This window comes from Nerophis lumbriciformis, linkage group LG20, assembly GCF_033978685.3.
Source record: "Nerophis lumbriciformis linkage group LG20, RoL_Nlum_v2.1, whole genome shotgun sequence".
In the NCBI taxonomy this organism is placed as follows: Eukaryota; Metazoa; Chordata; class Actinopteri; order Syngnathiformes; family Syngnathidae; genus Nerophis; species Nerophis lumbriciformis.
Genome location: NC_084567.2, coordinates 29,531,336 through 29,552,948, shown reverse-complemented (window position 1 = coordinate 29,552,948; position 21,613 = coordinate 29,531,336). Strand labels below are relative to the sequence as shown.

The following is a 21,613-nucleotide window of genomic DNA, read 5'->3' as shown; positions in this document are numbered from 1 at the left end:
GTCATTTCAGTGGCTAGTAGGATTGACGGTTTCACATCCAAAATCGCGATTCTGAATTGATTCAAAATTGTCAAGAATTGATTTTTGAAAATGTTTTTGGGCCATCTCCAGACTTGCTCTCGGCACAAATACAGTGCATCCACAAAAGTACTTACCGTATTTTTCGGACTGTAAGTCGCAGTTTTTTCCATAGTTTGGCCGGGCTCCAGTGCGATTTATGTTTTTTTCCTTCTTTATTATGCATTTTCGGCAGGTGCGACTTATACTCCGAAAAATACGGTATACACTTTTTACACATTTTGTCATGTCAAGGCCTTATTCCATAACTGAATGAATACATTTTTGTCTGCAAAATTCTACACAAAATACCCCATGACAGTGATTTTTTTTAAATTTGCAAATGTATTAAAAATTTTAAATATTTTATATAAGTATACATACATAAATGTTCATAGTCTTTTTTCAATACTTTGTTGATGTACCTTTGGCAGCAATTACAGCCTCAAGTCTTTTTGGATACGATGCCACAAGCTTGGCACACCTATCTTTGGGCAGTTTCGCCCATTCCTCTTTGCAGCACCTCCACCATCAGGTTGGATGGGAAGCATTGTGTTTCATCCAGGATCTGTACATTGCTGCATTCATCTTAGTCTAATCAGGGAGGTGACCAAGAACCCGATGGTCACTCTGTCAGAGTAACAGCATTCCTCTGTGGAGAGAGGAGAACATTCCACAAGGACAACCATCACAGCAGCAATCCACCAATCAGGCATGTATGGTAGAGTGGCCAGACAGAAGCCATCTCAGTAAAAGGTTTGTCAAAATGCACCTGAAAAAGACCCATGGAACATGAGAAACAAAATTATCTGGGTCTGTCAAGACAAATATTGAACTCTTGGGCTTGAATGCCAGGTGTATTGGTTGGAAAAAACCATGCACCGCTCATTAGCATGCCAATACCATCCCTACAGTGAATCATGGTGGTGGCAGCATCATGCTGTGGGGTTGTTTTTCAGCGGCAGGAACTGGAAGACTAGTCAGACTCGGGATAGAGGGAAAGATGAATGCAGCAATGTACAGAGACATCCTGGATGAAAACCATCGCTTCCCATCCAACCTGATGGAGCTTGAGAGGTGCTGCAAAGAGGAATGGGCGAAACTGCCCAAAGGTAGGTGTGCCAAGCTTGTGGCTTTATTTGCAAAAAGACTTGAGGCTGTGATTGCTGCCAATGGTGTATTGAGCAAAGGCTGTGACTACTTGTGAATATGTGATTTATTGTTTTTTCAATTTTAATAAAACTTGCAAAAAAATAAACATTTCACATTGTCATTATGGGTTATTTTAGAATTTTTTTAAATATATATATATATATATATATTCTATTTTTAAATGAGGATGTAACATAATAAAATGTGGAAAAAGTGAAACGCAAATCAAAAAACAAAGTTAGGGCAGTTTTTTGATTATATTATATATGGCAGATTTTAAAACAAACAAAAACGGGTTGATTTTCAATCAAATATTGCCACAAAATTTTGATTTTGTGCTGTTTTAATTTTATGGATTTTTATCTTTCCAGAGAAACGCAAAAATCCAATTTATGTTCATCCAAAATGCTAAAATGCGCAGTTATCTGTGTGATGACAAATTGAACCGGAAGCAGTATTTTAGCTTTTCCCTGGCGTTTAGCAATGTTTTTAGCATCATCGTAACATCTTTGCTCAGCAGGAGTCCTATTGTTGTTGTTTTTTTTAAAAACTGTCATCGAGTAGTTGTCCAACTTTTTGTTACAGAAATGAAAATAGAAAAAATGGCCCGAAACGTGTTTTTTTTATTTGCATTTTAAAATTGGAAATAGAATGAACGGAAGGTACACAATGTGAATACTTTCTGGATGCACTGCACGTCAGCAAAACTAACCAAAAAAAGATTTTGAAACCTGTAACAAATTTTTTTAACCGTTTATAAATAATCGACAATCCAATTTGAATCAAATTGTTATACCAAGAATCGGAATCAAATTGATATCCCTGACTGTTGGTAGCCTGGACTAGGTATATTGACAGCTTCCGATACTGAAAAAATATAAACATATAATAATTAAAAAATATATTTATCTACACTTTTTTGGTGATTGATAAGAAAATCAGTTGTGATTGTACTTGTGGTTAGTCATTTTTTTGTGTGATGAACAGAAGGGACTCGTCCACAATTCAAACTACAAGCAATCTGAGAATCTCCACAGAGCCGAGCCTTACTATAAAAACATTTTTGTGGACTGTCAACACTGGAGAATACAGAGAGAAGCCTCAAACCTGAGACCTTACCATGGCCCTGACTGCCATTGAGAACACTGAGGTAGACAGACAAAAATAATATATGATCGACTGAAGACATCCACTATATTGCCAAAAGTATTTGACCACCTGCCTTGACTCATATATGAACTTGAAGTGCCATCCCATTCCTAACCCATAGGGTTCAATATGTTTGCAGCTATTGAAACTTCAACTCCTCTGGGAAGGCTGTCCACAAGGTTGCGGAGTGTGTTTATAAGAATTTTCGACCATTCTTCCAAAAGCGCATTGGTGAGGTCACACACTGATGTTGGTCGAAAAGGCCTGACTCTCAGCCTCCGTTCTAATTAATCCCAAAGGTGTTCTATCGGGTTCAGGTCAGGACTCTGTGCAGGCCAGTCAAGTTCATCCGCACCAGACTCTGTCACAGGTGGCATCCTATGACAGTTCCACGCTGGAAATCACTGAGCTCCTGAGAGTGGCCCATTCTTTCACAAATGTTTGTAGAAACAGTCTCCATGCCTAAGCGCAGTCTCCATGCCTAAGCGCTTGATTGTATACACCTGTGGCCAAGTGATTAGGACACCTGATTCTGATCATTTGGATGGGTGGCCAAATACTTTTGGCAACATAGTGTATATAATTTATATTTATTTATTTATTAAATAGATGTTTTTGTTAACAAGTTAACTGTGTTTAATAATACAAGCACGTTTAACTCATATAGATTCCTTTCTTTCACGAAGACAAGAATATAAGTTGGCGTATTACCTGATTCTGATGACTTGCATTGATTGGAATCAGACAGGATTCACAGTAGTGCTGATAACGTCCACATTTTCGAATGGAGGACAAAAAAAAAGTCCTCCTTTCTGTCCAATACCACATGAAAGTGGTTAGTTTTTAAAGTTAAAGTTAAGTAAAAGTACCAATGATTGTCACATCTTATTTGTCCAGCTTCCATACCCATTTTAAAGTTAACGTACCAATAATTGTCACACACACACACTAGGTATGGTGATATGATCCCCTCGTTCACCCCCTAGGAGGTGAGGGGGGCAGTGAGCAGCAGCGGTGGCGGCACTCTGGAATCATTTTGGTGATTTAACCCCTAATTCAAACCCGTGATGCTGAGTGCCAAGCAGGGAGGTAATAGATCTTATTTCTATAGTCTTCGATATGACTTGGCCGGGGTTTGAACTCACGACCTACCGATCTCAGGGCGGATACACTAACCACAAGGCCACTGAGCAGGTCAGGCTTATACACTTTACAACAAACACATTGGCGGAAAACTCTGTAGCCTGCTAACTTTCTGAGACTCTTTATTTTGTTAGCGCAGGCAGGATGAAGCAGGGCTTTTATTGTGAAGACAGGAACTGTGCAGTCAGTCTTTAGGGTTTTGACAGCAGAGTCTGTTGAAATAAAAAAAAGTGTTTCTCGCCTTCCTGTCGGTCATTTTTTCTTAATAATGATCTGGCAGCAGCCAGCGTCATCTCACAAGACCCTCTGGTGCCGTGAATGTCAATCAAGTGACGAAAGTGACGTCTTAGTGAAGATTGACGATCGCCAATTTTTAGGTCAATTTTTTTAAAGCCTGGCTGGCGACCGACTGACACACTCCGCAATCAACCGGTAGCTCGCGGTCGACATAAACTGTCATCTGGTAAAGTTACAGATACAGTTCTCGAGTCTCTGTTATCCATACTTGCCAACCCTCCCGGATTTTCTGGGAGACTCCCGAAATTCAGCGCCTCTCCCGAAAACCTCCCGGGACAAATTTTCTCCCGAAAATCTCCCGGAATTCAGGCGGACCTGAGTGACGTGTCGACAGCCTGTTTTCACGTCCGCTTTCCCACAATATAAACAGCGTGCCTGCCCAATCACGTTATAACTGTAGAATGATCGAGGGCGAGTTCTTGGTTTCTTATGTGGGTTTATTGTTAGGCAGTTTCATTAACGTCCTCCCAGCGCGGTAACAACACACAACAGCAGCAGTCACGTTTTCGTCTACCGTAAAGCAGTTTGTCTGCCGTAAACAGCAATGTTGTGACACTCTTAAACAGGACAATACTGCCATCTACTGTACATGCATATATGACAATAACATCTACAGCTTTTAGAGAGTGCAGTGCACAACTGCGCACACAAGGAGATGAAGCAGAATGCATCATCAGAGAGGGTGTTCAGCATGGTTAGAAAAATAGTGACAGAATAGAACAAGGATGGACAATTCAACCCTTAACTCAACAATGAGTAGTTGAGTGTTATGTGTGTGTATATGTGTAAGTGAATGAACACTGAAATTCAAGTATTTCTCTTATTTATATATATATATATAATAAAATAAATATATATAGCTACAATTCACTAAAAGTCAAGTATTTCTTATATATATATGAAATACTTGACTTGGTGAATTCTAGCTGTAAATATACTCCTCTCCTCTTAACCACGCCCCCCCCCCACACACACACCTCCCAGAATCAGAGGTCTCAAGGTTGGCAAGTATGCTGTTATCAAGCCCTTATCACCACGGACCAGCTCTTCAGGAGTTTGTGGAGTGGTGTGACGGCTCCTGTTTGGAACTGGACATGAACTAGACCAAAGACACGGTGATAACCTTCAACAAGCAGATGGAACTAGCTGCAGCCAAAAAACACAATCATCCACGGGAAGCCTGTTGAAGTAGTCCAGGAGTACAAATACCTGGGTATCCATATTTGACCACTTCCTATAATCCTCCTCCAACACAGAGATTGTTCTCAAGAAATGTCAACAACAAAAATAACTCAATTCCTTCCAAGTCAGCAAGAACATCCTCCTGACTTTTTACTACTCCTCCATCGAGAGCATCGTTATTTTATATTGTATATAAGGTATCTTTAACACTCAGCATCAAGGATTGGAATTGGGGGTTAAATCACCAAAATGATTCTCAGGCGCGGCCACCGCTGCTGCTCACTGCTCCCCTCGCCTACCAGGGGGTGAGGGTGATGGGTCAAATAAATGCAGGATAATCTCACCACACTTAGTGTGTGTGACAATCATTTTTTACTTTAACTTTTTTTTTTTTACTTTAAAAAGTAAATAAGGTAGCTAAAACGTATTTATGTTGAGGTTAAATACAGTTTACCGTAAAATACAATGAGAATGTTATATTGCTCAATTATTCTACCTTATTTCAATTATTGTGCAGAAATATGGGGAAGTACATATCACAGCAACATAATGCCTTTATTTATTTTACAGAAAAGAGTAATTCGTATTATTTTTAAAGTAGGATATAAAGACCACACAAATCCACTCTTCATTGGGTCAGGATAAAAATGGGACCCATTACCTCCCTGCTTGAGACTCAGCATCAAGGGTTGGAATTGGGGGTTAAATCACCAAAACTTACTCCCGGGTGCGGCCACCGCTGCTGCTCACTGCTCCCCTCACCTCCCAGGGGGTGATGAAGGGTGATGGGTCAAATGCAGAGAATAATTTCGCCACACCTCGTGTGGTACTTTAACTTTTTTAACTTTATTAAAACTAAAAGACATTGTAGAATTGCATACTCTATTAGTGATGTTCAAAGCTAGAAATAAAGTTATTTCGAAGGACTTACAAAAGTTATTGGTGTTCACGTCTGAAGATGAGAATCACAGAAGGCCAAGAGCACGAACAAATTTGAAACAAATGCGCTTGTCTGTTGCTGGTGTGAAAGCGTGGAATTCTCCAAAGAAAGACTTTAAAAAGTTGCAAGAATATTTTTTAATTTAAAAAGAGCAAATTTTGACCTCTGTATTCATCAAATCCTAGTTACGGCCCTGGACCTAACCATTAGACTATTGTGTTACACAGAATGATTTCTTTTTTCAATTAAATGCGACAAATGTACATGGTGAGATTTTGTCAGAAATCGGTGACTTTATTTGTGTAAAAACAACATGTTTCGAATAGTTTTTCAAGACCCACTTCCTGTGCATTAGTGCTCTTTCCTGCGAGGCTCCATGGCTTTACTGACGTTTTGTGCCTCATGCTTCAAGACACTGAGTAGAGACTGGGAACTCTCCAGGATCTGTGGGAAGAGGAGGAAATAACGTGAATTGGCATCGGTATCAAATGTAATAGTTTTACTGCGAAAGTGCTTTGTTGTTCTTCAAAGAAAAGAATAGAATATAATGGACTTTATTGTCATTATATTTGCATATAACGAGATTAAGGACTCCAATTTAAGGTGCGGTAGTGGGAACTAATATGGGATAAAAATTAATTACACAAGAAGTAATAAAGATAAAACTAAGAATTGAAATAGACTACTATCAAATAAAAATAATAAGCAATCCTGTACAATATACAAAACAATATACAAAATACTGTACAATATACAGAACAAGACAAGAGTACCGGAGTGATAACAATCAGTGTCGGATGTATTGCACTCGAAGGGTAATATTGCACAGTATGGTGTTAGGGTAGGATATTGTATAGGGGTGAAATATTTATTATAAGTTAGAGTTCGTTTGACGCTACCTCTCACATCCCAAAACATGCATGTTGGTTCATTAAAGACTCAATTCACAGATGTTCTATCTTTGGGTATGAGTTTAGTTGATTTTTTTTACAATATGTGCAACATATTTTAAGTTTTTGTCATTATTTGTCCGACAACTTTTTCCACAGAAGAAAATCAAATGAAGTGGGGGGCCACTCTGATACATTTTGTACATGAAAGATGCCAAAAGTCATCCATTGTAGGTCAATATATGCTAAGCTATCAGAACAAAACATCCCCATCTTAGCTTTGTGTTATATGTGACAAAACTAATTAGTGCAGTATTTAATATTACAGCAAGCTGCGGGCGACCCGTGTTCTAAACCACAGGTATCAAACTCAAGGGCCAGACCTTAATTTAGCTGGCTTTTCTTTGTGACTGTAGTAGCCTAAAATGGCTCAATTTGTAGTCATGGGTTCTACTGTCATCAAATCCACAAAAGTCCAGAGTGCTTATTTTAAGGCTGCTTCTATTTGACATATTCGGGCAAAACACCTTCCATCCATCCATTTTCTACCGCTTATTCCCTTTGGGATCGCGGGGGGCGCTGGAGCCTATCTCAGCTACAATCGGGCGGAAGGCGGTGTACACCCTGGACAAGTCGCCACCTCATCGCAGGGCGGCAAAACACCTGTTTTAAAATATATAATTGCTTGTTGATTACAAAAAAAGTTATTAAATCAGTCGTGGAGTTACTCTAATCCCAATAACTACTAGGGATAAGTACCTTTCACATTTGAACCAATACGGTACCAACACCCTCTACCTGGGAATTAATACTGGTACTCAACCGTACCAATTTGACATACGGTATTTAAAAATGCATACGATAGTGCGAAGATAAGTGATGGTGTGCAAATTTGACTCCAAAATAAACACTGATGGGACTTTAGATAAAACTGTTACCAAGTTTTGAGCAAATACATGACATTAATTCAAGTAAAACATTTTTTAAAAAGTCTGTTCAAATAATAAATGGGTTATACTTGTATAGCGCTTCTCTACCTTCAAGGTACTCAAAGCGCTTTGACAGTCAATCTAGCAATACAATTGCATTTGTGTCCAAACATTGGAGTATTTTAAAGGGGAACTGCACTTTTTTTTTTTTTGCCTATTGATCACAATCATTATGAAAGACATGACGGATTTTTTTGTCTAATGTACGGAATCATTTTGGTTGTGCTTTCCGACCTTGAAGCTATTTTATTTGGTACATGGTGTAAAGATAAGTGTGACCATTAGATGGCAGTCACACATTAAGAGATATGTGTAGACTGCAATATGACGCCAGTAATCAACAACAAAACTTTAAATGGGATCTGCATAAGTCCTGAAAATTTGTGCGCATCCGCCATTGTAGTCCGTGGCGACACTGTAGTCAATAAGCTTCTTCTTTTTCTCGATCTTCTCGTTATGGGGCATACATCCTGCGCTGTTGCCATTTCTAATATAAAGTAGCGTAAAGTTCTAACTAGAGATGTCCGATAATATCGGCCGATAAATGCTTTAAAATGTAATATCGGAAATTATCGGTATCTGTTTCAAAAAGTAAAATTTATGACTTTTTAAAACGCCGCTGTGTACACGGACGTAGGGAGAAGTACAGCGCGCCAATAAACCTTAAAAGGCACTGCCTTTGCGTGCCGGCCCAGTCACATAATATCTACGGCTTTTCACACACACAAGTGAATGCCAAGCATACTTGGTCAACAGCCATACAGGTCACACTGAGGGTGGCCGTATAAACAACTTTAACACTGTTACAAATATGCGCCACACTGTGAACCCACACCAAACAAGAATGAATAACACATTTCGGGAGAACATCCGCACCGTAACACAACAGAACATATACCCAGAACCCTTGCAGCACTAACTCTTCCGGGACGTTACAATATACACCCTCCCAACTCAAACTCCTGCTGTTTTGAGGCATGTTAAAAAAAATAATGCACTTTGTGACTTCAATAATAAATATGGCAGTGCCATGTTGGCATTTTTTTCCATAACTTGAGTTGATTTATTTTGGAAAACGTTGTTACATTGTTTAATGCATCCAGCGGGGCATCACAACAAAATTAGGTATAATAAAGTAATAATTCCACGACTGAATATATCGTTATCGGTTGATATCGGAATCGGTAATTAAGAGTTGGACCACATCGGAATATCGGATATCGGCAAAAAAGCCATTACCGGATAACTCTAGTTCTAACTTATATCCGTCAGTAGACTCACTATGGAAGCTCTAAAAACTACTGGTGTAGTGGGTTTACATTATTCACCAACAAAACTTTAGTTATTAGAGAGTTCCGGTCGGACGGTTTTTCACGAGACACATTTCCGGCGTTGTTGCACTAGTGACCCACGGATGAGGAGATGCTGCTCCGTTATTTATTTCAGTAAAGTCTGAAAGTCATTAAAACCGTTAGCTCCATCTTTTGACACTTCTTCCATTCCCGTCTTTGCACGCTACACCGCTACAACAAAGATGACGGGGAGAAGACGCTGTCGAAGGTGAGCCACGTACAAATAAGACCGCCCACAAAACAGAGCATCCTGAAGCGACTGTCAGAAAGCGACTTGAAGATGGTCTGTAAAACCTAATCCATGCAACATTTTGACCAAAGAACCACCATTACATGTTATGTAGACCACAAGGAAGTATTTTCAATTTAGAAAAAAAATCATATTATGACCCCTTTAGTGCACCTTTTGTATGAAAGATGACCTGAATAGACCCACTCATCGGCAGTGCGCCTTATAATCCGGTGCGCCCTATGGTCCGGAAAATACGGTATGCAAATGAAATGGCCTGCCCACCCCCGCCCCCCCCCCCATTACTAAGTGTGACTTGATGTATAAAGATCAAACCCTGCTTTGTCTATAACTGGTCACATCAATCTAAAAGTATTTGTAATATTTACGAGTACAGCTGGAATATTCTCCGGCAAACCCCACCATAACCCCAACCCCGCGACGCCGAAAGCGGTAAAAAAAAAATGGACGGATGGGTAAGCCAAAGGACAAACACCTTGGTGTAGGCAGCCTCGGTCTCTGCGATGGTGCGGTCGAAGGTGGCGCGTGTAGCCAGTCTTTGAGCGAGGCTTTCGTTGACCCTGCTCAGCTTCTCAGCGAGAACGTGGATGTCATGCTGCAGTCGCTCCTTCTCTTCTTCCTCCAGCTTGATTTGTTGGTTCAACTCTTCCCGTTTGGAGCACAGGTCCTCAATACCTGAGGGGACAAACAAGAAAAATTAAAATCCTAGTAGTATCTTGAGTTTTAAGGTTGGTCATCTGCAACATTTCACTTCTTTTTTTCCTGTGAATCCACTTGATAACAATATTAGACTTAGACTTTTGTTTTATTGTCATTCAAATTTGAACTTTACAGTACAGATAAGAACGAAATTTCGTTGCATGAGCTCATGGTAGTGCAGGATAACAAATCAATAAGTTGCAGATATAAATAATTAGATTACTGTACAGATAAATATATTGTACTTTTGCATATGCATCCACGTTTATGGATGTATGTTATATTGTCTTTATATTCCAGCGAGTTAATCCATTTTTGGGGGGAATTGAGGGGATTATTATGATGCGTTCAAGAGTTTTATGGCCTGAGGGAAGAAGCTGTTACAGAACCTGGAGGTTCTGCTACGGAGGCTGCAGAACCTCTTTCTAGAGTCCAGCAGTGAAAACAGTCCTTGGTGGGGGTGGGAGGAGTCTCTGCAGATTTTCTGAGCCTGGTCAGGCAGCGTGTGTCAGGCAATATGTGGATTAGGTCTGTACAATTCCAGGCATAATGTTCTTGCTTCAGACCACGCACATGAGGACACACACACGAGCTAGCTGTGTACAAACAAAACATGAAATGTGGGCTAATACTTTCCGGGATACTGTAATTAAAGGGGAACATTATCACCAGACCTATGTAAGCGTCAATATATACTTTGATGTTGCAGAAAAAAGACCATATATTTTTTTAACCGATTTCCGAATTCTAAATGGGTGAATTTTGGCGAATTAAACGCCTTTCTAATATTCGCTCTCGCAGCGATGACGTCACGTTGTGACGTCACATCGGGAAGCAATCCGCCATTTTCTCAAACACAGAGTCAAATCAGCTCTGTTATTTTCCGTTTTTTCGACTGTTTTCCGTACCTTGGAGACATCATGCCTCGTCGGTGTGTTGTCGGAGGGTGTAACAACACGAACAGGGATAGATTCAAGTTGCACCAGTGGCCCAAAGATGCAAAAGTGGCAAGAAATTGGACGTTTGTTCCGCACACTTTACCGACGAAAGCTATGCTACGACAGAGATGGCAAGAATGTGTGGATATCCTGCGACACTCAAAGCAGATGCATTTCCAACGATAAAGTCAAAGAAATCTGCGAGCGGATGAGGGTATGTCTACAGAATATATTAATTGATGAAAACTGGGCTGTCTGCACTCTCAAAGTGCATGTTGTTGCCAAATGTATTTCATATGCTGTAAACCTAGTTCATAGTTGTTAGTTTCCTTTAATGCCAAACAAACACATACCAATCGTTGGTTAGAAGGCGATCGCCGAATTCGTCCTCGCTTTCTCCCGTGTCGCTGGCTGTCGTGTCGTTTTCGTCGGTTTCGCTTGCATACGGTTCAAACCGATATGGCTCAATAGCTTCAATTTCTTCTTCAATTTCGTTTTCGCTACCTGCCTCCACACTACAACCATCCGTTTCAATACATGCGTAATCTGTTGAATCGCTTAAGCCGCTGAAATACGAGTCTGAATCCGAGCTAATGTCGCTATTCCTTGCTGTTCTTTCCGCCATGTTTGTTTGTATCGGCATCACTATGTGACGTCACAGGAAAATGGACGGGTGTATATAACGATGGTTAAAATCAGGCACTTTGAAGCTTTTTTTAGGGATATTGCATGATGGGTAAAATTTTGAAAAAAACTTCGAAAAATAAAATAAGCCACTGGGAACTGATTTTTAATGGTTTCAACCCTTCTGAAATTGTGATAATGTTCCCCTTTAAGTGAAGTGAATTATATTTATCTCGGGCTTTTTTCTATTGACTCAAAGTACTTAGTGAAAGCCATTATCTACGTTAAATTTCAACCAGTGTGGGTGGCACTGGGAGCTGGTGGGTAAAGTATCTTGGCAGTGAATAGAATGGTGGATGCAGGCATCGAACCTGGAACCCTCAAGTTGCTGGCACGGCCACTTTACCAACCGAGCCTGGCCGCCCCAAATGATTCTAATGCTTTTCAGTCATTGCAGATTGGTGTCCTTCGCATTGCGTTGTGCTTTACAAACTCAAAAGCTATTCAGCTGCTGACGCAGAAGCTACAACTTACCTCTTGCCATAGCTAGCCTACCGCAGCTCTGTGAGTGTCTTTGTGAGCAAGGCAATGTGTTAATACGCTAGAAAAATACAGTTCCTCAGTGTTCGCTCTTACAATAACAATGTCACTACAGTAGGGCTGGGCGATATATCGAATATACTCGATATATCGCAGGTTTGTCTCTGTGTGATATAGAAAATTACTTTATCGTGATATTCAAGTATACGTCCTCACGCAGTTGCTTTTAGCTGCGGGCATTACACTACAGGTTATTCTCACTCTTTCTTGTCTCTCCTTCTCACAGAGACATAAAACAAGTGCACCTTCATACATACGTCACATACTGTCGCAACGTCATACGCCCTCGCGGAGCAGACAGATAGCGACACTAGCGGTGTGGTAACAAACGAAGGAAGAATTCATTCCCAAGAAAATCAGCAGGGAGTCCATCGTCTGGCGGTGGTTTGGCTTCAAGCTGGAAGATGTTTTACAAGTGTGGGGCAAAAGCGTTGCTACAAAAAGTAGCAGCACTGCTAATATGTAGCATCATTTGAAAAGTCACCCGCTAGACAATGAAGAGTGCTTGAAACTCCGCATGTCAACATCTCCGGCCGGTGCCACACCCAACAAAACACAGAAGCAACCATTTCCAGATCAACACCGTATGAAAAAAATTGTCAACAACAGAAGGAGAAAACCAACCACATAACAAAGGACATACACTATTTGATGTCCTATTATGCAGCTCATTTTTTTTGACAGTTATTGAAATATCTTGTGTGACATCATGCACCAAAGTGCACTTTATATGTTTTAAACTATTATAGTGGCGTTCTGTACAAAAAGTACACTTTAATTTAGTGGTGTTTTGATATGTCATCTTAGTGACATCATGCACAAAAGTGCACTCATAGCTTGTTTTAAAATGTCTCTGACAATCTTGCACTTTCTGTTTTGAAATTACATGGATGTTTGTGCCACTGCTTAATAACTGTTTAATAAATACAGTTTTGGTAAATTGACTTAGTTGTGATTTCCCTCTCTGCATGAACGTTTAAAATAAGCATATATTAATGCAGTATGAACAACAATGTTTTAATGTAGACTATGGTTGGGCGATATATCGCGGGTTTGTCTCTGTGCGATATAGAAAATTATTATATCGTTATATTCAAGTATATGTTCTCACGCAGTTGCTTTTAGCTGCTGGCATTACACTACAGGCTCTTCCCACTCCTTTTTGTGTCTCCTTCTCACAGACAGCAAGCGCACTTTCTTACATACGTCACGTCATACGTCACTACGTATACGCCCTCGCGGAGCAGAGAGGTAGCAGCATGGGTAACGTTAGCTGTGATGCGAGTGGTAATACGAGAGAGAGAGAGAAGGTGCGAATCTGGTAACAAATGAAGGAATAATTAATTCCAAGAAAAACAGCAGGGGGTCCATCGTCTGGCGGTGGTTTGGCTTCAAGTGGGAATATGTCGAACAGACAACCGTAATTTGTCAAGTGTGGGGCAAAAGCGTTGCTACAAAAACTAGCATTACTGCTAATATGTAGAATCATTTGAAAAGTCCCCTGCTCGAGAATGAGGAGTGCTTACTCCGCATGTCAACATCTCCGTTATGTGCCACACGCCCACACCATCAAAATGCAGAGGCAAACATTTCCAGATCAACACCGTATGAAAAAACTAGTCAATAAAAGGAGATAATGTCCGCAGGAACCTACCACATAGCGAAGGACATACACTATTTGATTTCCTATTATGCAGCTCATTTTTGTTTGTTTTTTATCTTGTGTGACATTGTGCCCAAAAGTGCACTTTATTTGTTTTAAACTATTGTAGTGGCGTTCTGTACAAAAAGTGCCCTTTAATTTAGTGTTGTTTTGATATGACATCTTAGTGACACGCACAAAAGTGCACTAATAGCTTGTTTTAAAATGTCTCTGACAATCTTGCACTTTCTGTTTTGGAAATGACATGAATGTTTGTGCCACTGCTTAAAAGGGGAACATTATCACAATTTCAGAAGGGTTAAAACCATTAAAAATCAGTTCCCAGTGGCTTATTTTATTTTTCGAAGTTTTTTTTCAAAATTTTACCCATCACGCAATATCCCTAAAAAAAGCTTCAAAGTGCCTGATTTTAACCATCGTTATATACACCCGTCCATTTTTCTGTGACGTCACACAGTGATGCCAATACAAACAAACATGGCGGATAGAACAGCAAGATATAGCGACATTAGCTCGGATTCAGACTCGGATTTCAGCGGCTTAAGCGATTCAACAGATTACGCATGTATTGAAACGGATGGTTGTAGTGTGGAGGCAGGTAGCGAAAACGAAATTGAAGAAGAAAATGAAGCTATTGAGCCATATCGGTTTGAACCGTATGCAAGCGAAACCGACGAAAACGACACAACAGCCAGCGACACGGGAGAAAGCGAGGACGAATTTGGCGATCGCCTTATAACCAACGATTGGTATGTGTTTGTTTGGCATTAAAAGAAACTAACAACTATGAACTAGGTTTACAGCATATGAAATACATTTGGCAACAACATACACTTTGAGCGTGCAGACAGCCCATTTCAAGCGCGCTAAGAACATATATTTTTCCACGATTTCAGCACTCAGGTTAACCATACCTAAATAGACACAAAAGACTGCATTACACAAGACTACTCGAATGATTGAAAAAAATAAATGCTTTTAAGCTAAATTATTGGTAAACACAGTTTATGTATAATAATTTACGTAAAACCGCGAGTAATTAATAAAGTTTTCATCAATTAATATATTCTGTAGACATACCCTCATCCGCTCTCTTTTCCTGAAAGCTGATCCGTCCAGTTTTGGAGTTGATGTCAGCAGGCCAGGGAAGCTAGGGTCTTTATCGTTGCAAATGCATCTGCTTTGAGTGTCGCAGGATATCCACACATTCTTGCCATCTCTGTCGTAGCATAGCTTTCGTCGGTAAAGTGTGCGGAACAAACGACTGACCATTTCGTCGGCTTTCCCCACAGCCTCGTATTTTGAACAAATTTCGTCCAATTTCTTGCCACTTTTGCATCTTTGGGCCACTGGTGCAACTTGAATCCGTCCCTGTTCGTGTTGTTACACCCTCCGACAACACACCGACGAAAGTGAGAAAATGGCGGATTGCTTCCCGATGTGATGTCACGTTGTGATAATAGAAATGCGTTTAATTCGCCAAAATTCACCCATTTAGAGTTCGGAAATCGGTTAAAAAAAAAAAAAGGTCTTTTTTCTGCAACATCAAGGTATATATTGACGCTTACATAGGTCTGGTGATAATGTTCCCCTTTAATAACTGTTTAATAAATACACTTTTAGTCAATTCACTTAGTTGTGATTTCCCTCTCTGCATGAAAGTTTAAAATGAGCATATAAAAATGCAATATGAAGAAGAATGTTTTAATGTAGACACATAGAATCATCATACTGCTGTGATTATATGCATCAAGTGTTTTGATTGGCAACACTAAATTGACCCTAGTGTGTGAATGTTGTCTGTCTATCTGTGTTGGCCCTGCGATGAGGTGGCGACTTGTCCAGGGTGTACGCCGCCTTCCGCCCGATTGTAGCTGAGATAGGCTCCAGCGCCCCCCGCGACCCCAAAGGGAATAAGCGGTAACAATTAGAGATGCTACCTCGTAGAAGCATTTAAGTCCCATCTTAAAACTCATTTGTATACTCTAGCCTTTAAATAGCCCCCCTGTTAGACCAGTTGATCTGCCGTTTCTTTTCTTTTCTCCTCTGCTCCCCTCTTCCTTGTGAAGGGGGGGGGCACAGGTCCGGTGGCCATGGATGAAGTGCTGGCTGTCCAGAGTCGGGACCCGGGGTGGACCGCTCGCCTGTGCATCGGCTGGGAACATCTCTGCGCTGCTGACCCGTCTCCGCTCGGGATGGTGTCCTGCTGGCCCCACTATGGACTGGACTCTTACTATTATGTTGGATCCACTATGGACTGGACTCTCACAATATTATGTCAGACCCACTTGACATCCATTGCTTTCGGTCTCCCCTAGAGGGGGGGGGGTTACCCACATATGCGGCCCTCTCCAAGGTTTCTCATAGTCATTCACATCGACGTCCCACTGGGGTGAGTTTTTCCTTGCCCTTATGTGGGCTTTGTACCGAGGATGTCGTTGTGGCTTGTGCAGCCCTTTGAGACACTTGTGATTTAGGGCTATATAAATAAACATTGATTGATTGATTGAAAATGGATGGATGGATGGAAGTGTTCATTCAAGGCTAAGGCAAAATATCGCGATATATATAGTGTATCGCGATATGGCCTAAAATATCGAGATATTAAAAAAAAGGCCATATCGCCCAGCCCTAATTTAGATAATGTTGAATTTTAAAACATATGCAATTGCCTGCAGTACATTAGTTTTTAATTTCAAAAGGGAAACAATGAAGCATTTTATTAAAGCACATTATTTCCAGGCTTTCCCAGGCCCACATAAAATAATGTGGCGGGCCAGATTAGGCCCCCGGGCCTTGAGTTTGACACCACTGATTTAGCTAATCAATCCATCCATTTTCTACCGCTTGTCCCTTGACCGAAACGTAGCGAATGTTGGCTGGTTCAACAGTAACAGCAACAACCATAATGTATGCATATAACGTATCTATATCCCATCCCTATATTTAAAAAAAAAAAAGAATATATGACTTACACTCGACGAGTTCATTGTTGTAAGTCTGTAGAGCAGCAGCCTGCCGGGTCATGTTAGCATCAGCTGACAACCGATGCTAACTAACGTTAACTGCACGAATCAAAGTTCTCGAATTAAGTCGAAAGCTCTGGGCGGAGCCCGACTTTGTTTGTCTCACAGAGCACCGTCGGCGACGAGTTAAATATGTGACTTCTTAAAGAAAATGGTCGAGCTCGGAAATCTTTCTGTCAAATGGTCTTCTTTGAAGTGAGCCGCTCAAACAAACGTCTTCTACACTTTTTTTTTTAAACTGCTACTACTTCTTCTTATTATTTGGACTGGTTTTATGGAGAGCTACGCCCTTGACTTTAGAGGCGCACTACGCCACCTACCGCTTCGGAGGTGTACAACCTACTCTACATGAGTTATTGTACTCTTCAACCTTTTTTGCACCACGGACCGGTTTAATGTAGACGTTAATTTCAGGGACCGGATTCTCACTTGAAGAAAAATACAACTCACTATAATGCTGAATTAGTGGGAGCCCTGGGCTTGTTTCTCTGCAATGAAATGCTGATGGAAATCAGCCTTTGGCTACAATCTGTCACATTTATATTTGATATGTTCATTAATGTGCATTGTATCATGTCACAAAGTTATAACAAATAGCAACTTCCTATGAGGAGTTTTATTGTACATCATTGGCGACTTGTCCAGGGTGTACCCCGCCTTCCGCCCGATTGTAGCTGAGATAGGCTCCAGCGCCCCCCGCAACCCCGAAGGGAATAAGCGGTAGAAAATGGATGGGTGGATGGATCATTAGTGTGCATACATGCCAACCTTGAGACCTCCAAATTCGGGAGATTGGGGGGGAGGGGGGGTTAAGGGGGAGGAGTATATTTATAGATAGAATTCACTGAAATTCAAATACTTCTTATATATATATATATATATATATATATATATATATATATATATATATATATATATATATATATATATATATATATATATATATATATACATACATATATATATACACAAACCTAAGAGCTAGCTTCTGGAGAGGAGGCTACGCCGGATAGTCGAACCTCGGATTCAGGAGGAACAGTGTGGTTTTCGTCCTGGTCGTGGAACTGTGGACCAGCTCTATACTCTCGGCAGGGTCCTTGAGGGTGCATGGGAGTTTGCCCAACCAGTCTACATGTGTTTTGTGGACTTGGAGAAGGCATTCGACCGTGTCCCTCGGGAAGTCCTGTGGGGAGTGCTCAGAGAGTATGGGGTATCGGACTGTCTGATTGTGGCAGTCCGCTCCCTGTATAACCAGTGTCAGAGCTTGGTCCGCATGCCGGTAGTAAGTCGGACACGTTTCCAGTGAGGGTTGGACTCCGCGAAGGCTGCCCTTTGTCACCGATTCTGTTCATAACTTTTATGGACAGAATTTCTAGGCGCAGTCAAGGCGTTGAGGGGATCTGGTTTGGTGGCTGCAGGATTAGGTCTCTGCTTTTTGCAGATGATGTGGTCCTGATGGCTTCATCTGGCCAGGATCTTCAGCTCTCACTGGATCGGTTCGCAGCTGAGTGTGAAGCGACTGGGATGAGAATCAACACCTCCAAGTCCGAGTCCATGGTTCTCGCCCGCAAAAGGGTGGAGTGCCATCTCCGGGTTGGGGAGGAGATCTTGCCCCAAGTGGAGGAGTTCAAGTACCTCGGAGTCTTGTTCACGAGTGAGGGAAGAGTGGATCGTGAGATCGACAGGCGGATCGGTGCGGCGTCTTCAGTAATGCGGACGCTGTATCGATCTGTTGTGGTGAAGAAGGAGCTGAGCCGGAAGGCAAAGCTCTCAATTTACCGGTCGATCTACGTTCCCATCCTCACCTATGGTCATGAGCTTTGGGTTATGACCGAAAGGACAAGATCACGGGTACAAGCGGCCGAAATGAGTTTCCTCTGCCGGGTGGCGGGGCTCTCCCTTAGAGATAGGGTGAGAAGCTCTGCCATCCGGGAGGAGCTCAAAGTAAAGCCGCTGCTCCTCCACATCGAGAGGAGCCAGATGAGGTGGTTCAGGCATCTGGTCAGGATGCCACCTGAACGCCTCCCTAGGGAGGTGCTTAGGGCACGTCCGACCGGTAGGAGGCCGCGGGGAAGACCCAGGACACGCTGGGAAGACTATGTCTTCCGGCTGGCCTGGGAACGCCTCGGGGTCCCACAGGAAGAGCTGGACGAAGTGGCTGGGGAGAGGGAAGTCTGGGCTTCCCTGCTTAGGCTGCTGCCCCCGCGACCCGACCTCGGATAAGCGGAAGAAGATGGATGGATGGATGGATGTATACAAACCCCGTTTCCATATGAGTTGGGAAATTGTGTTGGATGTAAATATAAACGGAATACAATGATTTGCAAATCCTTTTCAACCCATATTCAATTGAATGCACTACAAAGACAAGATATTTGATGTTCAAACTCATAAACTTTATTTTTTTTTTGCAAATAATAATTAACTTAGAATTTCATGGCTGCAACACGTGCCAAAGTAGTTGGGAAAGGGCATGTTCACCACTGTGTTACATGGCCTTTCCTTTTAACAACATTCAGTAAATGTTTGGGAACTGAGGAGACACATTTTTTTAAGCTTCTCAGGTGGAATTCTTTTCCATTCTTGCTTGATGTACAGCTTAAGTTGTTCAACAGTCCGGGGGTCTCCATTGTGGTATTTTAGGCTTCATAATGCGCCACACATTTTCAATGGGAGACAGGTCTGGACTACAGGCAGGCCAGTCTAGCACCCGCTCTCTTTTACTATGAAGTCACGTTGATGTAACACGTGGCTTGGCATTGTCTTGCTGAAATAAGCAGGGGCATTCATGGTAACGTTGCTTGGATGGCAACATACAGTATGTTGCTCCAAAACCTGTATGTACCTTTCAGCATTAATGGTGCCTTCACAGATGTGTAAGTTACCCATGCCTTGGGCACTAATACACCCCCATACCATCACAGATGCTGGCTTTTCAACTTTGCGCCTATAACAATCCGGATGGTTCTTTTCCTCTTTGGTCCGGAGGACACGACGTCCACAGTTTCCAAAAACAATTTGAAATGTGGACTCGTCAGACCACAGAACACTTTTCCACTTTGTATCAGTCCATCTTAGATGAGCTCAGGCCCAGCGAAGCCGACGGCGTTTCTGGGTGTTGTTGATAAACGGTTTTCGCCTTGCATAGGAGAGTTTTAACTTGCACTTACATATGTAGCGACCAACTGTAGTTAATGACAGTGGGTTTCTGAAGTGTTCCTGAGCCCATGTGGTGATATCCTTTACACACTGATGTCGCTTGTTGATGCAGTACAGCCTGAGGGATCAAAGGTCACGGGCTTAGCTGCTTACGTGCAGCTAAGTTCTCTGAACCCTTTGATGATATTACGGACCGTAGATGGTGAAATCCCTAAATTCCTTGCAATAGCTGGTTGAGAAAGGTTTTTCTTAAACTGTTCAACAATTTGCTCACGCATTTGTTGACAAAGTGGTGACCCTCGCCCCATCCTTGTTTGTGAATGACTGAGCATTTCATGGAATCTACTTTTATACCCAATCATGGCACCCACCTGTTCCCAATTTGCCTGTTCACCTGTGGGATGTTCCAAATAAGTGTTTGATGAGCATTCCTCAACTTTATCAGTATTTATTGCCACCTTTCCCAACTTCTTTGTCACGTGTTGCTGGCATCAAATTCTAAAGTTAATGATTATTTGCAACAATTTGTGTATATATATATATATATATATATATATATATATATATATAAATAAAATAAATACCGGTACTTGACTTTCAGTGAATTCTAGCTACCGTATTTTTCGGATTATAAATCACCCCGGAGTGTAAATCGCACCCGCCAAAAATGCATATTAAAGAAGGAAAAAAACATATATACCTCGCACTGGAGTATAAGTCGCATTTTTGGGGAAAATGTATTTGATAAAACCCAACACCAAGAATAGACATTTGAAAGGCAATTTAAAATAAATAAAGAATAGTGAACAACAGGCTGAATAAGTGTACGTTATATGACGCATAAATAACCAACTGAGAACGTGCCTGGTTTGTTAATGTAACATATTATGATAAGAGTCATTCAAATAACTATAACATATAGAACATGCTATACGTTTACCAAACAATCTGTCACTCCTAATCGCTAAATCCCATGAAATCTTCTTCCTCTGTGTCGCATCTAAACAACTCTGCCAACTCCAAAGGTATGCGCCGCTTCCTCTTGACGTTTTCTGCTGCATATTTCACTAATTTTTGTTCAGCCCTTCTCAGTTTTTAACCCCCCCCCCCCCCCCCCCACCCCAGGGGAGATTGGATGCAATGGACATCGAGTGGGTCTCGCATAATATTGTGAAAGTCCAGTCCATAGTGGATCTAACATAATAGTGAGAGTCCAGTCCATAGTGGGGCCAGCAGGAGACCATCCCGAGCGGAGATGGGTCAGCAGCGCAGAGATGTCCCCAACCGATGCACAGGTGAGCGGTCCACCCCGGGTCCCGACTCTGGACAGTCAGCACTTCATCCATGGCCACCGGACCTGTGCCCCTCCTTCCACAAGGGAGAGGGGGGCAGAGGAGAAAAGAAAAGAAACGGCAGATCAACTGGTCTAAAAAGGGGGGTCTATTTAAAGGCTAGAGTATACAAATGAGTTTTAAGATGGGACTTAAAATAACATAACTTTTA

General features: G+C 41.6%; 1 protein-coding gene across 1 annotated transcript; it reads right to left on the bottom strand.

Moving 5' to 3' along the window:
• Positions 1-6,188: 6,188 nt before the first annotated feature.
• Positions 6,189-17,215, bottom strand: ssna1 (Sjogren syndrome nuclear autoantigen 1). The gene is made up of 3 exons (XM_061981059.2): positions 16,901-17,215; positions 9,877-10,076; positions 6,189-6,364 (listed from the first exon to the last, which is right to left on the bottom strand). The coding sequence occupies exons 1-3, from the start codon at positions 16,950-16,952 to the stop codon at positions 6,272-6,274; spliced, it is 345 nt and encodes a 114-aa protein (XP_061837043.1). The 5' UTR covers positions 16,953-17,215; the 3' UTR covers positions 6,189-6,271.
• Between the last annotated feature and the right edge of the window lie 4,398 nt (positions 17,216-21,613).